The sequence below is a fragment of the Musa acuminata genome, chromosome BXJ1-7 (assembly GCF_036884655.1).
Source record: "Musa acuminata AAA Group cultivar baxijiao chromosome BXJ1-7, Cavendish_Baxijiao_AAA, whole genome shotgun sequence".
NCBI classification, from domain to species: Eukaryota; Viridiplantae; Streptophyta; class Magnoliopsida; order Zingiberales; family Musaceae; genus Musa; species Musa acuminata.
The window spans coordinates 21706174-21717570 of NC_088333.1; the positions used below are offsets into that span (position 1 = coordinate 21706174).

The following is an 11397-nucleotide window of genomic DNA, read 5'->3' on the forward strand; positions in this document are numbered from 1 at the left end:
AGCTTCGAAGGCAGCGACGTGCTCTACCGGATCGGAGCCACCGTTGTAAGCCTCGAGCGTAGGGAGGCAAAAGTTAAGTGGTATTGGTTTGTCTTGGATCTCCTGTACAAAGGGAGTCCCTGCTGAGGGGGTCTCCCAAAGACCCTCCTTCGATTTGTGGAACTCTCTTTGGACTTCATCCAAGCACTGAGTTGACCGAGTGTAACTGAGCCTAAAGAGAGTTTGCTGAGTCGGATGATAAGGTATCAGACTCGAGGCAGCTCGGGGTGGTGCATCAGAGACCAGGAGAGCTATGCTCTAGCATCGACCTAGGGTCCTCCGAGTGCCCCTCAGTCGGCGGGTTAGCACCCGTCGCTCAAGGTTGTTAGCCGACTGGAGAAGGTTCTTAAGGCATGATGACGAGGGTCGAGTAGTCCCATGGTAGCAGCCGTCGAGGCAACACTACCTGTTAGGAGAATTAGGGAATAAGAGGGATGATAGTCTGCATCATTTCTGCCGGTGCTTGAACTTGTTGAGTGAGGCTAAGGAATGCCTCAGCTAAGATAGTAGGCTGTCCAGTGGTGGTCCCAAAAGGTGAGAGCCCAAGGTCATTAAACAGCTGCCAATAATGATTTGGAGTGAAGGTCGAAGCATTCTCTTCTAGGTTTCGAGGAAGGGGGAGCTGACCTCCAAACCCAAAGGTCGGGTAAGCAACGAGTGACTCCTCTCTGGAACGTTCGCTCGGGTTGCTTGATTGTGGGTGTTCTTACGACATCAGGCCCTCCTTTTAACGCCAAAAATGTTGGAGAACCTTATGTCATGGCTAAGGTGTCAGTACAGCTTGGTCCGATCCCGAGTGTGAACAATCACTCACACAAAGCCTTGAGTTTAACAAGTCGACGTCGAGTCGAGTCGAAGCTCCGTCACCCAAGTGTGGTCTCTCCTTTGGCAGGTTACTGCTTCTCCACCATGTCCCTGCATAAAAGCCGAAGCCAGGAGGGGTTTTCCGATTCGGAACCTCAAAAAGTTAAATCAGTGTTGAGTGGGGTTAAGTGGAGTTGAAGTGTTCAAGGTCCTCCTCTTAATGCCATTTTGGGGGTCGATTTTTATACTTGTGAACAAGAGTCGATCGTACGTGATCTGTTAATAGCGACCGACCCATCGAGCGACCAGCTTGTATCTCTTATGCAAGCACCGACCGACCTACACGGATCCACGCCGTACGACACCGTGCGATAACTTTCTAGAGCGGCTCTGTGCTATACGACATCGTTCTGAGCTTTCCGGAGTGACTATGCTATGTGACACCGTCTCGTGCTATGCCAAACAGTGCGAGAGCACGATCATCTTGTCTGAGTCCGAGATGCCATGCTGATGTACTCGAACTTCCTTGTTGGTGCTGATATGACTGTGGATTGTTGTCAAGTGAGCAATACCAAAATATACCATATTAAAAACCATTAAAAACCAGTAATTGTTAGAGATGTTATACTGACATCGACTGAGATGAAGGTAGCCATGAATGGGATTCACGTAACATGCATGATTTGTAGTACCTGAGATGTTATACTGACATCGTCTGAGATGAAGGTAGCAATGAATGGTATTCACGTTACATGCGTGAATTGCAGAAGGCAGTAGTGATGGCTTCATTTTACGGATGGCAGGAGGTCTTGTCTCGATTGAGAAGTCGGGCTACCAGAGTGTCTCTTCCATGCAACCCTGACAAGCTTGATAAAAAGTTAAATCAAAAACAAGGTCAAGTGCAAAAGATTAAAGGCGATGAAAGCAAGTGGTTGTATAGCCAAAAATATTTACCTGACAATGGAAAGTGAAACTGAATATAGAAATCATGCATAGCCACTTTAGAACGTGGAGCAAGAGGTCTAGATGATAATTCTAAGTTAGGCAATCGCTGTTCAACAGATGCATTGAATGAGGCCAGCGGTTCCACACAGTCTCTCTGAAATATTTGCTGCATGTAAATCTCACTGACCACGCAACCCATGTTTCAGGAAAGGCACATGACAGAAGACTATATTTATTAAGTACTTAAGATGACGACCACAATCTCCAACTATCCTGGTAAAGATTCATCTCCTTCTAGCTCCTTCAAGTAATCCAAAAATACGAGGAAGGCAAACAAGAAAAATCCACCAGAAGAACTTCCGCCACCACCACCTCCGCCACCGTCGCCGCCACCACTCCGTGGGGGGAACCCTGTGTTCCCATCATCAAGTTTTGGCAGCTTCCGTGATTCTGAAATGCAATTTCTAGTGAAGTCTTTAAATATCTTCTACCACAAGTAAACAAACATGTTGACAAATGACAGTATCTTATACAATAAAATCAGCTGATAGAAGCAAGTAGATGATGGCGCTCAGCAAATAAGATGGAGAAACATGGTAGTACATAGTAGCTGTATTAATCATTATCAAAATTACCCTTGGTGGGAGTGCCCGTAATGGTTGCTGATTTACTTCTCACAGTTTGACTTTGGGTTTGAGTTGCGGAACATCTTGCATTCTGAAGCGAAGTACAATTGGATTAGTAACAAGCGGTCACATGGGGAAATTATCAGAACATTTTGTGAGTAATTTGCTACAAAATAGAGGCTGACAGACTTAAGAGCTTGTGACATTTTATTGGATGACAACATATACAAGTGATAGGACATCCAACTAATAAGCCACAGTTGGTGGTCTTCAAAATAAATTAACATTTGGGTGTTTGCTTGGTCTGCAGGAAGTTACAGTATAAAATAATGCAGATATTGATAGACCAGAATTCCTAACCAAATAAAATACACACCAAACTAGCAGCAAATAGCCTTGCAGAAGAGGGAATCTGACGAGCAAACGAGATAGAATGCCATTGACCATATCTGCTAATATGGAGTCTGTTTTCCTCTGCATCAGATGATGAATGTTCAAAAGACAACAGTGCATCATTTCAATATTTTGGCAAAGGAAGAAAATAAGACAACATCACATCAACGAAAACGAAAAGACCTACTAAAAAACACATATATTGCTCTAGGCTTCAAAATCGATGTTGGAAAAATATAAAATCAATTAAGAATTTAAATTTATTACTGAATCTCAACTCAACTGAAGATATTAACCTGCTATTGGAAAATTATGTTATTGTCTCATCACATTAAGAGGACCCATTCAGCAAAAGCTGATAAGCATAACCATCCAAGCTGTAGTCCTTTCATGTCCCCTGAACAATTTTCACATCTGTGGTCCAAGATTATTCAATTCACAGAATTGATTGTTAACATGATTAGTTTTCTGTAGTCCAGTCATCATATACCACTTAATGACACCAATCTACTTTATTTTCCATGACCACTGGAAAGCCAGTTTAGCTATATCTATAGATTAGATAACCTGATAGTTAACAATTAATTAACTTCATCTACCACATGATAAAGAAGGTAAGAAACTAAACTGCACTGTAGATGAAAAACCTCAAACTTCATATCGAATATTAATACAAATATTAGGGTGTCAGACATCTTCATACAATAACACATTAATAAAAGCCTTGTAACTCAGCTTTTATGATTTACAATTTTGTTGACGAACTACTATATCCTAAACCTTTCTAGAGCTCCCGACACGTATTATACCATGGTGATGTGTTCTTGCTCCAGTTGATCATTTTAAAATCAACAAAGAAATGAACAACATTTTCTTTTATCAGTTGCCCTACTGGAGAATTGTACATTGAGAGTGTTTATTAACAATTGGAGTTTTACTCTAAGTTAGCCCTTTGTAGTTCCGCCAAAAATAAAATAAAATGTCAAGAGCAACTAGGAAACTTTTTTTGCTTGTGAAAATTTAAAATTCGACCTTACTAAAGAACCTTATTAAGAATATTAGATATTCGGCTAAGATCTATCTGTCAAGATGCAGGTTTTTTTTTTGCTAATTATTTGCTAAAACAAGTGAGACCACATTTTTAGAAAATCAAGAATCAATCCTTGATTGTTAAAACAATGTGGAACATGAGCATGGAGGCAAACTAGGTGCAAAAGCAGAAAAGCAGGTCTCAGCAAAACCTGAGGATGCTGAACATGTCTTATTACACTTAATAGTGTGCAATTTTGAACAAAAAAGAGTTGCCGGAGAACGCATTAGAAATATGTTTAGAAACAGAAGCAAGAGCTAAAAGGGCAGCTCAATGCACAAGGTTCCCACCAATGCAGGTCTGATGCAGCATTTTAGATACAAGATATTTGCAACTAAGACTAATCCATTTCATATGCCTGGAGTGCAGTGAAGCAAAAATCATTTTGACTGGTTAAGAGTAGCACCACTGTTTGATAATTCTGGCCCAGCAGAGAGTTTGATGACAGAGCTATATACTTAACAACTATCGAGGATAACAACCCAATATAGGTTTCAGCCCCACTATCAAAAGAATATTAGATGTGTGACCAAATGGCAAAAACAAAACAAACATGACTCCCAACTCAACAAGTGGCTTAGTTGCAAAAAGTTTGTTAAATACCACCTAGTCTAAATCTGCACATGAAGTTTTAGATTGCTAATGCAAACAAATCTAAACATGATTAAGGCACCAAACTTGCTTCATCCTGACATCAAAAGAACATGAGATTCATTTCTTGTCTATGAGGAGGAAAGAGGCATTTCTTAGAAAAATCAAATATGAATTGATGAAGACCAATTAATCATCACAATATTTTAGTCAGCAACAGAGGTGCTATTTGGCTTTGAAACTAAAGTGGAGAGCTACATAAAGAGTACAGCAACTAAAGTGGAGAGCTACATAAAGAGAACAGCAACCCCAAGTTGTTGGATATAAGAAAATAATGACTAACCCAGATAAAATTACATAGTTTAGATTGCTTAAGAACTAATTCTCAGTATTGTTTACTAGTAGTGTAAAATTCATGCCATTACGCACTCAAACCTACTCTTGAAGCCTAATTGCATTGAAACACTAAGTAATCCTAAACAAGGTTCATAATTTCATACTATACCGGGGTATCAAACTCAACTCGATACAGTTCGATACAAGTATATCGAGCAGTACATTTTAGCATACCATTCGGTGTATATATGTATATACATATATATAATAAAAAAGTTAAAAAAAATAAAAAAAAAAGGGGCGACATCATCGAGGGGACGTCGCCTCGTTTCTTCTGCCCATGTTATCACGCACTTAGCTGGTTTTGCCTAAGTCGTACGGCACCCTTGCGTGTCCGTCCGTAAAAATCAGCCTCCCCGAAACCTCCTATGGTCCCTTAGGACCTACAAAAGAGAAAACGAGTTAAAGAAAACGTCTCACTCGAGATCTACAAGCAATCATTTCAGCAAACACTTCATAGCCATTGCAAATTACAAATAGACTTCACAAGCTCTGAATGATCGCATAACAAAGGGTCCAAAATGGTCCACTACAGACTGAAATCCACACAAGTGCCCACATGACACAACCTTTGTTTGTAAACCAAGGATGGCCACTAAAACCAAAGAAAATGGGGTTGCTAAGCCTACTGCTGGCCCTTTACATGCTGTGCAAAGCATGAACAAAACCGAAAGACACGAACATACATGAGCATTACATCAAACACCCTGTTTACAGTTTTGTCCATGACATTCTCCCCCATTAGTCCTTCGACGTCTTCGTCGAAGCCTTTGTAGACGCTGCATCTCCTCGCCTTTACTGAGTCTTCAATCTTCTACTCTAGTTGCAATGTGCCTTTCGGCTCCCAGTTAGACTCCACCGCTGTTGTTGAGTAGTCGAACTCTGATCCGCCATGCTACTTCAACTCGCCAATGACTCTGACTTTGGTGTGGGGTTGACTAAGATGTGTTGATCCCTATTATTTCCTACGGATCCCTCAAATGAAGGAAAAGACCATCCTTAGTATACACTGGTCTCTCAAATGCTTCGTGCCGCTTGAACTAGGTGGGATGCTTGTTGGAGCTTTAACGAGCATCGCCTCGCGAACTTTAAAGTTTTTGGGTCATTCCTTGGTAAAATTTGTCTATCGATTCTTCTTCCACTTAGTCGTCACTTCCAAGTAGGTTCACATCACTTCCACTTTCGATTGGCATTCTGTTGGGAAATGAAGCAGATAATCTACTCTAAATAGCATTGATCACAATTGGTGAGGAATTGATAACTATCGTCTTAAATTCGGTTTCTTCGAAGGGTCTTTGAACCTGTGCAGAGCTCCTCCGCTGGATAGATAAGAATTTAGGTACTAAGTTTCACCCATTCTCTTAAGAATTGAAAAGACAAAGGTTACTTGACTTCGCCTGCCCATGGCCCTACTATCTGTCACCTCGCATCTGCATCCCTTTCTTCGCGATCGGTAGATATATCTCTATGGCACTCCTCCGAATCCACCTACATTCTAACCGATACTTGGTTTTTTTGGGTAGCTAAGTCCCTCTGGACTCGATGTCGTTTCCTCACCCCTTTTGACCCCTTGCTTCAACACCTCTGTATTCTCGGAGCACTTCTCCTTGGTCGATGGAAAGACAGACTGCAACTCCTATGCATGACCTCCGCCATCATATTGCAGGGTTCACATTGATTTTGTTCTCCTTAGCTTCCTTAGTAGCAACGTTCACTTACTCGGTCTTATCCTCTGACTTGTCGGGCTTCCTTGAGCGAATATGAGCTCTGGAACAGTCCAACTCTTGAGCCGCTCTGATCATACCTATACATGATCAAGTCTCTCCCATGGGACTCACTAGTACTTGCATTTGGTATACTCTCTCGATGGTACATAGCCCCCAAATGCTAATGACGAAGGCTTTTATCTGATGCAAAATTCGATGCACGCACGAAAGACTCACCTCTACGATACCATGACATTCACTCCTTGAATCCATAGCCTTTCTTGCTATTGTGTTGTTCACCGAAGTGGAGCTCTCAGTAGTCCCTCACAGGACTAATTTCATGTGTATTGCATTGCCACGAACTATTCCACCACGATCCGCTACACCATGTAGCCTCCTAATGGCATCTCCTTTGCATTCTGATCATTATGGGATGAACTCGGATTGCGTTCCCTCCATGTGTGGCCTTTGCAAACTCAACGTAGGGCCTCTTCCACCTTCGATTGTGTTCGCTCCACTGGCAATCGACATTCGTTCACCCGCTCTCGGGTCACACTCAAACGGAATACAGCTCTAGGATAGTCCATTGCATAGTAGCTCCCGAAGTCCACCGACTTCGTTGAAATTAGTGCACCATTGTCTGGATCCTAGGCCTTTGCCTCCATTAACACAATCTCCGCTACACACCGCTTCCCTCATGGCAACTTGAATGACAACACTGTGATATATTCTTCAAGAGTACCCGCCTCCGCGTCCTCTTGCTCTGTGCCAAAGCCTTCTGACCCAACTTCGCCTCCGCAAGTTAAGTCGCCTTAGTTCCTCCGTCAAATGCTTTTCCGAAATAAAGTGCATGTGCCTCAAAGCTCCCTTCGTCTTTGGCACTATGCAGAATGAGGGACCCATTGAACGACATGATCCAGCTCTTGCCTTCGTAAGAGTTCACGTCTTGAACCTCTCTCCAAGGAAAGCTTCGTGCCTCCGCTCCATGTTCCATTTTCTATACCAATTCCCTTCATGCAGCTTGGGTCCTTCACCAAGTGACACCCAAGTTGCTCTGCTCCTCAATTTGCATTAAGTTGATGGTGGCCCTCGCGCTCACCATTCCACGAGTCAGCCCTTCGTTAAGTCTGATCTCCATATTGGCTCCAAGTGTGCCTTCATTTGTGTTGCCTTAGGTCGCTCCCCCACTTGATCTCGCAATGCATCCCCCAATGCATTATCTCAAGCGAGATTAGGCGACGACTCCTCGCCGCTCGCTCGGTCCATTAAGCTTTGTGGAGTTGTTGTTTTGAGATACTACTCAACATGTGCGGTTCGTTGAACATAATTCTCCCTTTGGAGAACTAAGACTTATCCCTTGCGGATGAGAAGTCGTTTCTTCTGCTTGGTTTCTTCTCCCCACACGGATGAGAAGTCGTCAACGACGATGAGACCTTGTCGCCTCATACGAGGAGGCGATATCTTATCTGCGGCGTCCGACGAGGGAGGGTGCCGACGGATCAGGATCGTCGAGGGAGAGCGACGACGGATCTCCAGGTTCTCCCTCTTCTTCTCCCTCAGCTAATACCGCCCGGTACCGGGCGGCGACGGTCGAAATCGATCGTCACTGACCGATTTCGTGTGGTAACAGAGAGGAAACAACACTAACCAGGTGGTATCATTCGAAATTAAAATCCTTGATCCTAAATACATCGAAGCAATTAAAACCCAATAACTTTGACAACTTAAGAACTTACAGCTGCATTATATTATTGCACAACTTATCCTAAACTATCAAGATTAAACATTAAAATGGCCATCTGACAGTTCATATTAAACTATCATCAAATCATATAATGAAAAGCTCATAACTAATTCATTATCATTTATTACTAATCTACTGAGTGACTCATCTCTGTTTCATGATGCACACTGTGCAGCACTGTGTGCATATGGTTCACACTGACCTCAAGCATGTAATTGGCTCAGGTCTTGTTGTTGGACTAATTGCTCACCAACCACTCCTAAGTGACTGGGTGCAACAGCTCACCATGTGAGGCTTCCTAGCATTTGCTTTATTGAGTATACAATCTTCTAGCAGCGATGTGTTTACCTAGCAGTCTCTGAGATCGAGAAAATGCAGGCAGACATACAGCCGGTGCTGGTATGGTAAAACTTGATTGTGTTACCATATCTTCCAAGTACAAACCTGCAAATTTTCAATTGCATAATATTATTCCCACTTTGTAAAAGTTAATTAATGGAAAAATATCAGATTGAAAGAAGAACATAACATGATGATCTTCAAAAACATGTTCAACCTAACCATCAGTAATATTGAGCATGATTCTGATTTTTGAACAGTCATTTGTAAGTAACAAGAAACAAGACCAGAAATGTAAGCCCAGCTATACATGTTGAGGTCTTACTTCCCATTAGTTAGGCAAAACATACTGCTATAAAAGAACAAGACCGACATAACTTTTGAAAATGTATTAGAAAAGGCCCTTTGGGGAAAAAACTGATTCTCATTACACATAATTTGTAACCATAGAACACTCCAAAATTTGTGCCATCATTTCCAATCAGATGTCCTGAATTGAGAAAGAACAGCAAGAGAAGGACCTAGAACAAAGAATTTGCTAAATAGTATGAAACCCAAATAAGTACATGAGAGGAACAAGATTCTGCATCAAGTTGCATACCAAGTATAATTGCCATGTCATGGACATGTCGGGGCCAACATGATTAAAATAAATGTGTGTTCTTGAAGAGTTATAAGCAATTCGCTTAACCAACCAAAATATTGTCACTGATGTATAATATAAATTGAAATGGATAAACTTGCAAGATCTAAAGAAGAGAAATAATTATGTTAGTTTGCTGTTGGGAATTAAAACCCAACTTTAAATAATGCATGGTTAAGACTCAACATGTGCATTATGCAGACTCATGAAACTTGTCATAATAGCAACTTTTGAACAGCTATGTCAGCAAACTAATAAAACCTACATCACTGGTAATAACCTCAACAACCACATAAACATTCTGGTACCAGAATAAAGCCTAAAAAGAATAAAAAAATCAAATGCATACAGTTATTAAAGCACTTCCAAGCTGCTATAAATTTTCTTTTCCGATTTGAGAGTTGGTCTATACATTGTTCTAACAATTACTGATATCTGGCAAAACTTTGTTCAGAAGTCTCAGCTACTTAAGCTTCAGATCAATAATGTCTAGAGCCAATCAAGATACACAAGTCCAACAAATGTTAGTCTCATTAATCCAACCATATTAAGCTTTCCAAATGGAACAATTTTCAGCCTTAAAAACTTTGTACAGAGTCCTCATTTGTCAAATTCAATAACCTAATGGAACATTTTTTTAAAAAAACCTTGTACAGAGTCCTCATTTATCAGCCTTAAAAGTGAAATATGCAAATACTAAACTATTTCATCTTGCCTGCTATTGAGAGGTGTCAGCAAGACATTTTGGGGTCATCTTCGGGTTGGGTTGAAATACATTTAAAACCATCTGACAATTAAATTGAAACAGAATGCAATCTGTATAACCGCTTTAATATACAGTTCAGGTAAAAATATATAAAGAATGACAGCTAACATGCTTTCAAGAAGACATGTCTTGCTTATCCGATATAAACTCAACACAAAAAATCCCATGAAATTCCCTAAATTTGAAACTCGAACATTTTATAATTAGGCTAATTGTCTCAAACCATAGGCAAAAATTTTCACCAGACAGAATCAGAGAGCTTCTTGATGACCATAAGCATTAAAGCTCCTGAAAATATTTTTTTCTCGTAAACCTTGAATCATCTTGTCTGCTTTGACCTCGCACGATTAAATTTCCACAAGAATGACGCAAAATGTAATTTTTCATATGAAATCCACAAACAGAATAGGGCTACCTTCATCAACGAATTAGGCAATTCCATACAGTAGAAGCTGTAAAATCAGGTGTCTACGAGATGAGTCACTAAAATCGACACATCATGCTGCAAGTAAAATAAACAAGACGTTGCTCATTACAGGTTTGCCAATCCACAGCAACCGCTTTAGGGGCTAAGAAGCATTTCGTATTTTCCATTACCGTATGACGTTGAGTGCGAATCTCTAATCTCAATATCATCATGTACGGTTCCCTCTAATGTTCTTAACATCCTTCCGAGACAGTCTTAAGGATATAAATTCAGGAACTAATTCACTCACCAACATGAAACTGATGATTCATCCCGAGACCTTCGCGGAAAGATCAAACGAAGGACAGGGGAAGGGTTCGATCGATCCGTCTCAAAACCACAAGAGACTACCATATAGCAGCAAAGATTACTAGAAAAGGAATCCATACCGAGAACCGGCGCGTTGGATGAAGATGGAACTCGAAGAACAGACGGTTACAAACGAGAACAGCGATCAACCGTCAGAGAAAGAGTCTCCTACTCTCCTCCGCGTCCGACTTGGGGAGTCGGAGAGTGACAAGAAACGGAGGGCAAAGGCGAAGCGAGCGGGGAATCCGTCAAACCTTATAAGCGGAGGCACCGCCATTTCGTCGCGTCGATTCGCGTGTGTTGTTGTTGCTACGGACAAGTCTTTCTTGCACCGCAAGATATGCCTTTCCCGAGGATTGACGTATGTGATGGGGGTATTTATGGCACTTCAAATTATTTCGATCTCAGGATCGAGCTGAGCATACTATTTATTGTCCCCTTGATTCCGATGTTTTTTTTTATATTTTAACCGGAGGCGGAGGAGGAGATTAAAAAAGAAGAAGATATTTATGTTAATTTTAATAGTTTTTAAATATTAAA

At 41.2% G+C, this 11397-nt stretch overlaps 1 protein-coding gene across 1 annotated transcript; it reads right to left on the bottom strand.

Moving 5' to 3' along the window:
* Positions 1 to 1883: 1883 nt before the first annotated feature.
* LOC135678974 (protein FERTILITY RESTORER RF2, mitochondrial-like) lies at positions 1884 to 11160 on the bottom strand. The gene is made up of 5 exons (XM_065192270.1): positions 10938 to 11160; positions 8683 to 8778; positions 2791 to 2888; positions 2424 to 2505; positions 1884 to 2238 (listed from the first exon to the last, which is right to left on the bottom strand). Exons 2-5 carry the CDS (start codon positions 8759 to 8761, stop codon positions 2057 to 2059), a joined length of 441 nt encoding a protein of 146 aa, XP_065048342.1. The 5' UTR covers positions 8762 to 8778; positions 10938 to 11160; the 3' UTR covers positions 1884 to 2056.
* Between the last annotated feature and the right edge of the window lie 237 nt (positions 11161 to 11397).

Bases quoted from the DNA above. Each gene is read 5' to 3' on its own strand.
- LOC135678974 (XM_065192270.1), bottom strand. From the start codon at position 8,761: ATGGTAACACAATCAAGTTTTACCATACCAGCACCGGCTGTATGTCTG. The intron at 2,889-8,682 runs GTAAACACATCG...CATCTGATGCAG, and splicing joins TCGATCTCAGAGACTGCTAG to AGGAAAACAGACTCCATATT. The intron at 2,239-2,423 runs GTAATTTTGATA...ATTGCATTTCAG, and splicing joins TACGGGCACTCCCACCAAGG to AATCACGGAAGCTGCCAAAA.